This window comes from Phyllopteryx taeniolatus, chromosome 6 (assembly GCF_024500385.1).
Source record: "Phyllopteryx taeniolatus isolate TA_2022b chromosome 6, UOR_Ptae_1.2, whole genome shotgun sequence".
Lineage (NCBI taxonomy): Eukaryota > Metazoa > Chordata > Actinopteri > Syngnathiformes > Syngnathidae > Phyllopteryx > Phyllopteryx taeniolatus.
In genome coordinates, this window is record NC_084507.1 from 19,968,314 (window position 1) to 19,982,448 (window position 14,135).

General features: G+C 41.7%; 1 protein-coding gene across 2 annotated transcripts in view; it reads left to right on the forward strand.

Moving 5' to 3' along the window:
• myom3 (myomesin 3) overlaps positions 1 to 14,135 on the forward strand; it is a 79,487-nt gene that overhangs the window by 23,562 nt on the left and 41,790 nt on the right. For both annotated transcript variants that reach the window (XM_061775462.1, XM_061775463.1), the window contains 7 exons: positions 135 to 227; positions 329 to 417; positions 3,114 to 3,158; positions 7,382 to 7,513; positions 7,582 to 7,743; positions 10,512 to 10,653; positions 12,754 to 12,953. In XM_061775462.1, the coding sequence (XP_061631446.1) occupies positions 135 to 227; positions 329 to 417; positions 3,114 to 3,158; positions 7,382 to 7,513; positions 7,582 to 7,743; positions 10,512 to 10,653; positions 12,754 to 12,953 (863 nt within the window). The remainder of the gene's footprint in view (positions 1 to 134; positions 228 to 328; positions 418 to 3,113; positions 3,159 to 7,381; positions 7,514 to 7,581; positions 7,744 to 10,511; positions 10,654 to 12,753; positions 12,954 to 14,135) is intronic.

The window sequence follows — 14,135 nt, forward strand, 5'->3', positions numbered from 1 at the left end:
ACAATCACTACAGCATCACTAGTATAATAACAGCCCGTTAGTTTCACTAGGTACCATCACAATCTGTGTTATTTATTAGTTAAATTAATCCATAGATTGTGCGGAAACGATTGTCGATTAATCGTGTCTTGAAGGTACAAAGATGGTAAGCCGCTGAGAAAGCCTGAGATGCCATGGAATTACGGCCTTCAGCAAGTGTTTGGTCTTAATTACCTGGAGATCAGACGGTATGTCACTGGAAATCTATTTATGCTGACATTCAAGAAATATGCCCTATAAATGATCGAATTGCCTACCATATTATATGGACCATATACTATCCCATTAGATGCTCTCCTGATGACGCCGGTGTGTTCAAAGTGGTGGCCAAGAGTCCCCTGGGTGAAGCTACAACTTTCGCCACACTCGTGGTGAACTGTGAGTAACTCTGATATAGTATGTAAATAGTTTCAATACAATGCAGATTAAGTTAAATACAATCTATTTATAGGCCACACAACGTCCCCTTGTGATTGACTACAGTCAACCCTCCCAGACTCACGAATCGCCATTTGAGAACTCACCGACTCGCACATTTTTCTTTAAAACATAACTAAAACAATTTTCTGGAAAACACACCTATTCGCATCTATCTGCATATGTTTGTGCTTACTGTAATGCCCTGAGATTGATCACCGGCAGATAGCTAGCCGGCTTGTCAACGAACAGCGGCGTTATGAAGATTCCAGTAGAAGTCAGACACAGGTGAGACTCATTGTGGGGTTGACACTGGAGAAAGAAGGGTGGTAAACTTCTCAATGTATCACAGAGTCAAAAACGCAACAAGATAGCGAACAGGAAAATCGTCACATGTTCCTGGTTAAGTAGCGATGATATACTGTACATGTGTCCTCGCACTTTTGGTGATTTTTCAGAAATCAAATCATCTGTAAGCCATTTATTTTTAAGCATAGTGCTGAAGAAAAAATCTTTTGGGGTTATACTATGGGTATATTAAAGGTTGAACTTGAAACTATTAATATTGGCCATTCTAATATCTCTTTCCTTGTCTCTAACCCCGCTCACAGACTGTACATTACTGTACACTAAAGACAATGTACAGTACTGTAATCTTTGTAAACATACACCTAGAATTATAGTAATAATAATAATAATAATAATTCTTATTCTTATTCTTATTCTTATTTATATTTGAGATTTTTCATATCAAAGAACAAATATTAGCTACAGTATAGAGGTATAAAATAATTATAATATCACTAATCATATATATTTAAAATTTAAATTACATTAAACGACATTCACAAATTTATCATGGTTAGCTCGACATTACAGAAGTTCAGTAACAAAAAGACTAATTTTACTCACCATTTAGCTGGTGTTGACATTCTCCAAGGTCATTATCATCACGTGATGTAACATTTTGAACTTTTAAACCTCGTCTGGAAGCAGGTAGGTGTGTGTTTATGGCTCGCTGGCTACACTCGCTAGCTGCTTACCGCGTTATCATCAGCTTTCAGACAGGTGAACTCGGTAAAATTGTGTTTTTATTGCGACGACATTTGACATCCAACAATAACGGTTTATCAACCATTCGCCGTGTTGGTGTTGAAGTTAAAACAACTTCAAAAGAACTAGTTAGAATTAGACTCCTAATTAGTTAAATGGAGCCGGGCAGATCCATCTTGGGTGGTTATAAAGTCTGATGCGTCATGAGTCACAGTAATGAGAAATCTATTCTTCTCTGAAACAACTCTAATATTGGCTCTCATCTTCGTTAACAACGATGTGACGCTATGCTATTTCTCAGGTAAAATGTATTTTCTTTCCTGGTGTACAGTCTAAAACAATGTTTCCCAACCTTTATTGAACCAAAGCAAATATTTTCCATTAGAAAAATCTCAGAAGAACTGAACTACAGTCATGATGATTTTGTCTCACTTTACCCTCAAAGGAGCATACTCAGTGTGTGCCTTTCACTATACGTCGCTGTCATAGACCAGTAAGGATACGTTAGTAAATAATAATTTTCTGACCAGTTAAGTGGAATTGGATAATTTTCCACATCACACCGGATGATCTTTTAGGAAAGAGGAATGTTGTCAACGAAGGGAGTCAGAAAGGTTCTAGGACAGGTATCACATAAAATACATATTTCAAATCCAAACTACAAGTTTTGCTTTTCGAAGGAATCCCGCATGAGTCTAGCGCTAGCGCACTTTCCTAACCTTTTCTGCCACACCTTCATACACTCCCGGAAGGATTCGTCTACAGCTCAGTTCTCACGACCATCTTGATGTTGTCCAACGTTTCAAAACGGGTTCCCTTGTTGACCCCATTAAATCAGGGGAAAACAGGAAAAAATGACATGGAGCCAGGTCAGCTGAGTTGGGAGATTGCTTCCGGTGGGCGATGTTCTTCTCGGCCAGGAACTGTCAGATGCTCAGGGGAATGTGAGCAGGCACGTTTTCATTGTGAAGCACCCACGGCTTCGCATGCGTACTGAACAAAGCAAACGTCGCAGGATCTCTTTGTCGACGTGCTGGTTGATCATCTGGCCCACAATGAAGGGGAAAAGTCATAGTTTGTAGTTTAGGTTTGAAATATACAGTATCTTATGTGACACCAGTCATGGAACTTTTCTTACACACCCTCCTATATTATATGCCATTTTCTCACATTAAACAGCGCAGTAGCTTTCTAACTCCATTACATAACAAGTGGTCTTGCAGCACTCATGCATAATGAATTCAAAAGGTAGATGGAAGAGAGTCAGTGTGCGGCGGGAATGACTTTAAACAGCTTTCGTGGCCTTGCCGCACCGAAACGAATATTGTAATGTTCTTTAATGTGGACTTTTTGTATCTCGCTTTGCTGAGATGGATTGGTCTTTGAAAGCAAAGCTGCTATTGTTTAAACATCATCAGTCCATGTTCTTGATGAAAAATCCCCCTAATTTCCATTCCTGCTGCCCGTGAACATTAAGTGGTTTTGATATGAATGACATGTAGAATAACTGAGCTTTATTATTGACCTGTGTGTCCTCTCATCCTCTTAATATGAACCTTGGCTTCTGCGTCTCCATTTTGGATTGGTCATACCTCACCACGCAGCATATAAAGGAGCCACGGCTGGTTTGGACGATTCCCGTTATCAGGGTAAGATCCCTCTAATGAATGTCTACATTCATTTAATCCTTTTAATGTTCCACAAGCTTCTAGATAGTGAGATCTGTTTGTTTTGTCCATGGACTCAAAGGGTTTAACTAAGACCATTGGGATAGAATTTTTTCCCAGAGCTGCAGCGTCAGACATGTATATTTAATCCCGGTGTCCGGGAGTGTATTCTGTTTTCCCTTCGAGTCATAATGCTTCGCATATTGGCTGCTGCACTGTTTGGCCTAACATGATGTTTGGAATGTGTGAATGAACAAAAGCAAGGTTGATGGACATTTACCAGGGGTGTGTTCCATATCCAATCAGTTATTTTCATATCTGGGAACTGGCATCACCACGTTTGGTTTGGAGGTTTGTTGTAGGGGTGTAATGCTATGCCAAAAGTCATTGTTCAGTACTTGCCTTGGTTTTAAGGTCACAGTACGCTTCATATTGGGTACACAAAGGGAACAAAAATGCAAAATATAAGTGCTTGTATTTTGCATACACAGAATACATTTAATGACATTTAAATAAAACAATACATAAACTTAATAATATATCATAGGTTAAATATTTTCTTTTCAGAAGTGGAAAATTAATTGGATTCTTTTTAAGAAATGAACAAAGCAGACAAGTCCAACAGAAACGGGTTGAGCAGAGTGAATTATTAAGCTATAAAAAGACCAATGGCATTTTTTATTGCTTTGGCTGCATCTTAAGGGAGAGGCAGTTTAATTGCTGCTGGAAGCTGTGTTTGCTACTTGCTAGTTTCTTTTTGCATTGATATAATAGTATTGGCGTGACGCTGTTTTTGAATCAATCAACAAGTTTGACAGCGCCAAAGCATATCGCTGGCTGTGACAACCGCTTGCCAGAGGCTGAGCTAAACTGTATTTGTTTACGGCGACTAGAGCAGGAAGTAGTTACACTTCCTATCCTTTACATAATGTTCTGTGTGAGAACAGCTCCGAACTGAATCTTCCATCCTGAAAAACACAAATGCATATTGTATACTGTTACACCCCAAGTTGTCATCACCATAGTAATAGAATGGCACTCAGCTAAGACGTCCACCAAGGCAGAAACATTTGAATTGTTAATCTTTAGCACTCAATTTGGCACCTTAACAGATACCATTAGGCCAAAATCTAACATCGGTTACACGACAGTAAAAGCACAGGAAGATTTCATTTCACAGAATTTAACAGACAACAATGCTATTTTGTTTAATCCTGACTCCTTGATCGAAGTTCTCAAACATGCAATATTTTCCTCTTCATGGAAAGAACCTTTTTTTTTTTTTTGACCTGACTGGCCAAACTGAACAAAACTAGGCTTTTAAACGCTGTGATAAAACAAAGCAAAGTCGGTGCGTTCAGAATGATTTTTGATTATTTGCACTGAATGATTTTTGATTGGTTGCACTGCTGAATGTGCTGGGCCTTTTTCTGGGTCTTTTGTCGTACCTTAACGTGATTGCTTATGTCAGGTGCACCAAAACTGTAAAGGTATTCCCTATTCACGCACACGGTTGAAGTAAAGTCATTACTCAACTGATGTTTCAAACATCGTTTCTATTACTTACTGTATGTCAACATCACTGCAACAGAAATACAATCTGCTCTTATGGAGCTTTGAATGGAGCTTTGTCAGCATGTTACGGAACAATGTTACTTCTACTTTAATATCTCATATGGAAACAATCACAGGTTGCAAAGGGGAATCACTCAATCAACAAAAGCACAATGGCGGCACATTTATCCTAGCGGCGAAGCAAAGGTTGAGCCTTTGAATGGTGGCAAGCGAGGATCTAACTGGGGTGATTATTATTAAAACAGCGTACATCCTTGCGGTTGTGGAGTACACAAATAAATTATGCCACATTTTCTCAGATTCATTCTTTTGACAAGACCTCACAGCACCCGTAGCTTCTTTTTTTGTGGGATAGTTTTGCCTCAGTGCTTTTGACAAGTACTAGCTGAAGTAATAGCTTGTCAGGAATTGTTCACTATCCGCAAGCCGTCACAACTTTGGCTTTTGCATAGTGCTTTCCCTGAGGGAATGCCTCACTCATCTGTTCCCTGTATCTGTGTTCATGTCCCTGTGTATGAGAAGGATTTCACTTCATAGGCGCTGTTCCAAAAAAATGGGAATTCCAAAATCTCTGATTTCAGACTACAATATAGTGAACTCCCATTTAAACTGTGATATAGAGACCATATTTTTTCTAAATAGTTTTACCCCTCCCACACATTTTGAACACATTTAAACATATCAAAACACAGTTAAATGTATTAAAACACACTTTGTACAAAAGTACAACACAGAGCCTGTTCTCACTCTCTCACTCGCCGTTCTCCATGTAAGCGGAAAATCGTGCTTGCTGCAAGCAAATTTACTGTAAAACTGACACATAAAACAACAAAGAATTCGACATTGTATATTTAAACACTCGGCGGCACGGTGGACGACTGGTTAGAGCGTCAGCCTCACAGTTCTGAGGACCCAGGTTCAATCCCCGCCTGTGTGGAGTTTGCATGTTCTCCCCGTGCCTGCGTGGGTTTTCTCCGGGCACTCCGGTTTCCTCCCACATCCCAAAAACATGCGTTAATTGGAGACTCTAAAAAATTGCCCGTAGGTGTGACTGTGAGTGCGAATGGTTGTTTGTTTGTATGTGCCCTGCGATTGGCTGGCAACCAGTGCAGGGTGTACCCCGCCTCCTGCCCGATGACAGCTGGGATAGGCTCCAGCACGCCCGCGACCCTAGTGAGGAGAAGCAGCTCAGAAAATGGATGGATGGATATTTAAACACCAAAATGTAACCATATAATTTTGTCGAACGAAAGTCTGCTAGCTTAATGCTAACATAAAACGCCATTAATTGGCTAACAGAAATTAACAGATTTTCTGGTCATTGTAAAATTTTGAGCAATTGATCAGCAAAGGTTGAATCAACAACCAACTGCTACTTTAACACACATAGAGTAGCAACATATAAAAACAGAGCATACAACAATAGCGACTCACAGACCTATAATCTTCTGCTCCGTGGCAACGACTATTACTGTAGTTGGGGACCTTCTCTGCCTCTTCTTCTTGCTCTTAATTACACTGTATCTTTTCCAGGAGAGCTCAGGCCTGCTCGACATGCTGTGGCACATTGTGGTACTACACTGAAAGGCGCACAACTTCGAATTAGAACTTGTGGATCTGTTTTAAAAAAAATGGAGTTAACACAGAAATGCTCCAAAATGTTGGTAGTTTCCGACTCACAAGTCGGAACCACCAACAGTCGGAAGGCATCATTTGAAACAATGCCTGAAGATAAGACTACACTAATTATGTTTATCTGTAATTGTTTGTTCCGCAAAATTTCTGATATTGCTAATATTGCATCAAAATTGGTATAAAGCTATTTATATCACTATATCACTCAAGTTCTTCAAGAAAATGGATTTTACCAAACATGACTGCTGACAGTTAAATGATCTCTACGCAAACAAAGCAAGGGCTAGCTTGTTGCAATTGTGGGCCCTGTTTTTTTTGTTTTGTTTTGTTTTTTTTCTCTTACATTTATATGGAGTGTTTTCACAGCAAACTGCCTGAGTTTCAAGCAGGATACATTTTCCGACCTCCCCACAGTCTGAAACATATCCACAGCCTTTCCACCTCCTTCTTAACACCCTGATGGGAAAGGAAGTATATGTGACACCAAGCTGATCTTAACTATCATCCAAGATTTTTGGTTTTAATATGACTTTCATCTTAACATCACAAATGTTGCTGCTAAAGAATAAAGTCCCCCCCCCCACAGTCACAGTTAAATAATATCACGGGACCTTTTTCCTACTGTTCTGAGCGCCTATATCCCGCAGATTCAGATTGAATCTCCACAGACTACATTTTGCCCTGCTTACATCAAGCACTACAGTTTAGTTTGCTATGCATTTTATGGAGTTTCAGTTGTTAACAATCCCCAATCCTGACACATACACTTTTCAGTACCCCTTCGTTGGGTCACAATGGCAGGCGTTGGTTTGTGAGATACACTGCTGTCCATTTGTTGGTCAACAATAGTCTACCTTCTTCCGTGGTACAATGGAAGTATTTCGATACCAAAGCTGGTGCCATCCTGCCTAGCCTGATCAGACATTACCGGTACGAACTGCACCATGGTCACCCATTTCTGTTGGTGGAAACAAGGTTTTTACTCCTCCTTCCAGCCTCGCAGCAAGCCAGCTTTGCTACCACTTTTCCGCCAACCTGGGTGAAAGAAGGCGACAGTCTCACACTGAACTGTTCCTTCACCTCGACTCTGCTGCCCTTCCAGCGGGACGTCACCTGGTTCAGAGATGGTAAGCCCCTAGACTGAGCTGAACCCTTTAGATCGCGACCTAAGCATCAGTTTTTGGCGTTGTTTCAGGGACACAGCTGCTCCAGTCTTGCGCTGTGGACATGACGACAACAAACAACACAGCCTCCATTACACTAAGTGCTGCATACAAGGAACATGAAGGAGTTTACACAGTCCGTCTGAAGACCTGGGATGGAATCCTGGAATCAAGTGCCTATGTCTACGTCGAAGGTGAGGACCATGACTATTGTTGTTCCTTGGTCCAGCTGGCCAGACAACCAAAGGGGGGTTAGCAGCTCGTGCATTGGTGAAGAACACAGCTAGTATATGTGAGAACTAATGTGAATTGCAGGACACATTGACCATCGACACTTCATCTGAACTTTGCGGTAATATGCTTCAATGTGGCGCCAAGCGGGGGCCTGGCCACTGCAGTCTGCACAGAGGTGGGCTAACCCAACATCCAGCATCGAGGCTTCTCTTCCGCATTTAGGTATGAGGGACTTGCCGAGGCTGCTTCACTCTCCGCAGCTGGGAAAGCCTGTGAATCCACCGACTCGGTGCCGAATTGAAGCGTTTTTAAGCGGAGGGAAAACTAAACTCCTCGGTAGCGGTGACCACTCTATGAACGAAAATGAACTGTGAGAGAACGCCAGAATGAGCACGCACAGCGGCGCATCTGCAATTGGTTTGTTGTCAAACATACAGTATATCGCAATTATCTACCAAACATTTTTGCTCGTTTTCACCCTGTTTGAGCAATTTGACCCATGTTTTTTTCTTTTTTTTTTTTAAATATCCACAACAGTCAGAGTTACAAATTAGCATTCAGTGATTTCCCTAACCAAATACAAACGATCCATAATATTTGACATCTCTGCTCTAGAATTGGGTTTAGGGGTTTCCTTTGTCTTTTTACGCAACAATATATCGTAATGTTATTGTAGCTAGCTGTCTAAAATGCTAGTGAATCAGCCCAGAAACCTCTTGGATTGAGTTTACGTGCTTTCTTAGCCTTTAGACGCTACAATATGTTGTAAAGTTCTCATAAAATTATAGTCTAGCTGTCTATAACTTTGCCGCACAAGCCCGGACATCTCTTGGAGTCTGTTTCAATGGTTTCTTGGTCTTTTTATGCAACAATATGCCGTAATGTTGTAAATTTGCAGTCTAGTGGTCTATGCCTGGACTCGTCTACGGTTGTGTTAGAGCTAGCAAGCTAACATAACTAATGTGTGCAGCGCTTGTTCAAACTTCATGCAAAAAGGAAGTTTATATGAAGCTGTGTCATAATGTCATCGTAGATTGAGGCCCTAGCCAACCAGGCTGGCTGTTATTGTTTGTGTATGTCCTTTATCTCTTAATGCGATAATATTATGTCATAATGTTATTTTAAAATAACGGTTTGTAATGTTGGTGAACCAGCAAACTGGAAAAACTGGATTGTGTTGCGTGGTTTCGTCATCTTTCGTAATGTTGTTGTAAAATTACAGTGTAGCTGTCTCTGGCCGGACTCCTTTCCAGTTATGCTAGAGTTATCATACGAACGTTATTATGTGTGCAGTGCTTGTTCTAACCTGCACAAACATTGGTTTTACTGCTGTTGACGGGTGGTTTTAAAGTATAATACTCTTCACGAATCTAGGCGGCACGCGAGAGTCAAAGAAATAAATAATATTCCTGACTTGTACTTTGAAGAAATGACATCATTGAAGTGGCATTTTGACTTGGCAATTAGCAAAACAACAAGCAACCAGCCCAAAGGATCATCACATACTGTTTTTTTTCCTGACTTTTTATGCAGAAATGAATGATTGAATGTTTTTTTAATATATATCAACCATTGACAATTCTTTCGCTATTGTATTGTTAGCCTGGAGCTGGGGTTGAGGTTTGATTACCTTTGTGTCATATCATGCTAATCATAATATTGATACTGGGTCATGTCAAGAATAAAAGCCCAACAGTGGGGCACTTTGTGAAGGTCGTCGTTTGATATTGATCGAGCCGTGAAAGCCAAATCACTGGCAATTTATTTACAAATGTGCTCGTGAATGAGTCTCGGCTGCCTCAAAGGTGCAGGCGGTCATATCGTATGGACTCCTCTGCTGCCTCATGTGAGGCCAAATAGTTGTCACATCGCATTAGCTCTTTCTCAAAACACTTACCCACACACTCTACCTCGTGCATTGCATACTTAAATGTGTTTGCATGCAAAATATCAGGGTGTACTATTTCTCGCCTCCCGTAAATTGTGTTTTACACTCAAATAGTTTGTTTATCCACCAGAGTTTAGTTTTGCTTTAATTTCCTGCCGGCACATTCATTCAGATGGGGAAATTGCACCATCAGTCAGGCTTGTTAACTTTTTTGGGGGACTGCAACTATATATATTTTTTTTTCGAAGGCCTTGTACTTTTTGCCAATAATCCATTCATAGCAGCGTTCACATCAAAACTTGTCTGGTACCTTTTTACCCAGAGAGCAAAGCAATTGGTGAGAAAAGGACAAGCAACAGCTCCCAAATGACGCCTCAAATGCTGAAAATGTGGCTCCAGTCTCTCTGTCTCCCTTGTTATGAAGCCTGTTCTTTGCAAGAGCTGGAGGTACTAATTAGTCAATCTGAAGTGAGTGCCTCCATTCAGCAGTCACATTTGCATTACAAATAGAAGGTTCGTGAGACCAAAAACAAACATGGGAGCCGGAGGAAAATAAACGGGAAGATGTGTTGGTTGAATTTTATTGGTGGAGAAGAAAATATTATCCCTCCAAGCCTTAAGACAGTGTTTTGGAGCATGTCAGATTCCATTACTTCAGTCCGCAATGCATAAATGAGGAACGTTAAAAAAATGTCTCTCTCGTCCAATCTACCAGCTGTGTTAATATAATTTGTAACATAACATGGGTTGCCATTTATGTCCTCTTCCGTTACCCATATGCCTTTTCTTTAGCAATACTCTCATTCTTACTAGATTATTATCTTATCATATGTAACCCAGATGCGTCCGCCACAGTGGTCGGAGGTCCTGCGTCTCCCTTGTTGGTCCAGGTATCTGATGTCAACAAGGACTACGTCTTTCTGACCTGGCAGCCACCCAGTGCTGATGGATCGTCACCTGTGGAGGGCTATTACATCGAGAGGTATGAACAAATGTCGTAAACTTGTCTTGTTTTTTCAACCTGAAGTGGCGACTAAAGTGGACCATTGCGAAAAAATTACAGCTGGCGACTCACACCCACATTCCAAGCAATCAAGCACTGCACATCTACCGACACGGTGCAATATATAGACTGCAACCCTGTATCAGGTTTTCAGGCTCCACATACAGTATACTGTACTGTATTTTTTTGTTTTTTTTATTATTCAACCACAAAAATATGGCGCAATTGTCAAAAAGAAGCAAACACAACATATATTTTCTGTATTGGTACGGCTTGGCAATGCTGCGACGGCCGGCTGGGTATCGCTTACAGTTAGTACCCAGTGACAATTTTTTTGTGTGTTTGAAAGCTCATACGCATTTTGATTGGCTGTTACATCTGCGATGTTATGACGCCATTTAGTGGTTGCAAATGGTGAACCGCAGCAAAACCCGTGACCGACGGTTGGCCACTTATAAAAACTAGTTGCCGAACCCCGTAGCCCACACTGTACTACAGTTCAGTCAGGTTCAACCGTGTCGCTCTCTGTGTGGCGCGCCTTAGGTTAGGTTAGGTTGGGTTAGGTTTAGATGAAAACAATCTAACAAAAAAGGGGACCTTTTGTTTCTTTGTTTCTGATCAACAAAAACAAGGAGCTCATTATCTTGATCTGCATAAATGCAACAACAGTTCTGTGTTGCACCAATATTCTGTTCACTGTGACAAACATGGATTTAGAAGGGAACGATCACACCATTATTTTTCAAAGACTACCACTTCAGATTTAAAAAATGTTGCGTTTTCAGTCCAATGTAGCCAACCTTTATTCCCCTCTCCCTTTCTGACAGGACTTGCCGAAACATATTGACACAGCTGTTGCGGCTTGACGCGTTCACATAATTGCATGCATGCCAACATCGGTGTGACAGCGACAGTTACTTTGTACACTTTACTTTTTTGGGCAGTGACTTTCGGGTGCTGAACTTCACACTTTCTTCAAACGCCTATGTTCCACCTGTGACCCTACCTCGGAATCCGGCAAAATGTACCAGCCGACTTCAACCCTTACATCCCACATCAGTGCCTTAAACACAGGGCAGCGAGCCTGGAGAAAGTCGGCTTAAAGAGAAAGTGTGAAACCGGCTTGTTATTCTAAGGTCATTAAGCCACAAAGTCCTTTAACACTACCAAATGGTTCCATTGTTGTTTTCATTGCTTTATTGTTTTGCCTTCCTTAAATATCCAAGTATCAGATTGTAGCTATTGCTATCCACCTACATAAGCCAAATCCATCACCATTCTGAAGATATTAAAAAAGATATATTTAGAATGTATTTGCAGAGATTCCCATTGTTACAAGTTAACAAAAGCAAGACTCTAATGTGGGAACCTCATCGCTCTCGGGGAAATTGATTAATGGCAGCTGGGCAGCAGGTGCGATAGTTCTCACGAGATGAATGGTACGAGAGATAATTATCAGCCCTCGACATCCCGCGAACACCGGAATCAAAGACTCCCGCTGGAGAAACAGTCGCTGCTCCTACAATGCGAGCACACCGATCAGGCAGGTTCGTTTGGTGCATTTGGTCTTGTCTTAAATCCACTCTTGCTTTGTAACTTGCCTTTGTATGTTTTTTTTATTTTTAGTATTCTGCAAATCCCCTCATTCGTCTGTGCATGATGATGGGACTGTGTATTTTTGTGTTTTATCTCTTTTAATTGGAGCGGGCTGTTGCATTCCTAAACATTACTGTTTTCAGGATGCGAGAGGACAACGTAGCGCTCCAGTTCCTTAGCAACAGCCTTATCATGAGTGCAAACGCTGCTCATCTGTCCTTGTTTTCCCGAATGCGGCAACAAATTGTTATAAAAGTTTCCTTTTCATGGCCCCACATTTATCTTTGGAAATAAGTTTTTAATGTGTTTGGTAGGCCCTTTGTTTGAACAACTTACGGTAGTTATTACGGGTCTTAACCGCGGTGTTTACCGCTTTAGATTTGTTGTGCAGCCTTGCCACTGGGTTGTGAAGTAAAACTCTGAAAGTCATGTGCTCTTTTATGTTTGCAGGGAGCCATTAATCTGTCCCTCTGTCTTTTACAGGTGTGACCTCAGTCAGGGCCAGTGGGTGCGCTGTAACGTGCACCCTCAGAAAGCTTGTCACTACCCGGTGCTTGGGCTGAAAGAAGGAGCCAGATACCAGTTCAGAGTTCGGGCCGTCAACCGAGCCGGCGTGGGTCACTCTTCCAAGGCGACAGAGCCCATTCTCATTGAGGACCCCCTACAACATTCCAGGACCATGAGTAAGGCACTGCCTGTAAAAGCTGGCATTCCTCTGCCATTTCTGTTGTTTCTGTCTCTGCTGGTCTGTATAAACAGAGACAGAAGTACAGATACTGCAATAAATACAGGAATATTGAATGCATGCACCGAACCGTGACGTCTGTACCCTAACGGTTCGGAACGAATACAAATACTGTTACACCCCTAATAGATACATAAACTTAAATACAACTGAAAGGCAATATTGTGATACAGCGGAAGCTGTAAGGTCGAACATCATCCGTTATGTCTTGCTGGTCTACAAGTATAAAAAATAAGTTAATCACTGTAATATTAAAACATAAAAACAATCCATAATGTTAATGAGTTTTGATTACAAATTGCGTATCCGGAGGGAAGAAAACAAATTCTGGACTGATTACACCACCCTGGAGTGCTTTTTCAAGCTTAGTAAGCCAGTTGATAATGCCTGTTACTGATATCCATCCATACATTTTCTGTACTGCTTTATCCTCACAAGGGTCGCGGGCGTGCTGGAGCCTATCCCAGCTATCTTCGGGCGAGAGGCGGGGTACACCCTGAACTGGTCGCCAGCCAATCGCACACACATTCACACCTACGGGCAATTTAGAGTCTCCAATCAACATACTATGCATGTTTTGGGGATGTGGGAGAGTGCCCGGAGAAAACCCACGCAGACACGGGGAGAAGATGCAAACTCCACACAGGCGGGGCTGAGATTTGAACCCCGGTCCTCAGAACTGTGAGGCAGATGTGCTAACCAGTCTTCCACCGTGCCGCCCTGTTACTTATAATCACAATTATATTTGGTGGATGAATCTTGTATTTTTTTAAATATTTTATATACCATGGTGCCTTATCTTACGAGTGCCGCAACTTACCGGTATGAGTTTTTCGAGGTACAAACCACCTCCTGGTCTGTTTGTTTGTTTGTTTGTGTCACCTATGGGGAGTAGCTGGACCCAAGAGCAGGTGGGGGCAGATGGTTAGTGATAAACCGTTTATTGAATAAGGTAATGGAGGTGGTCCTGGGTCCGTTGGCAGGCAGTGGCGTGGACAGGTGGCGGACAGTGGAGAGGACAGGTGGCTGGCTTGGCGGCAGGAATGATGTGGATCAGGAACACGGGGAAATACTGGAAACGTGGAGGGAAACAGGAGTCCAAAAAGGGAAGCGAGGAACA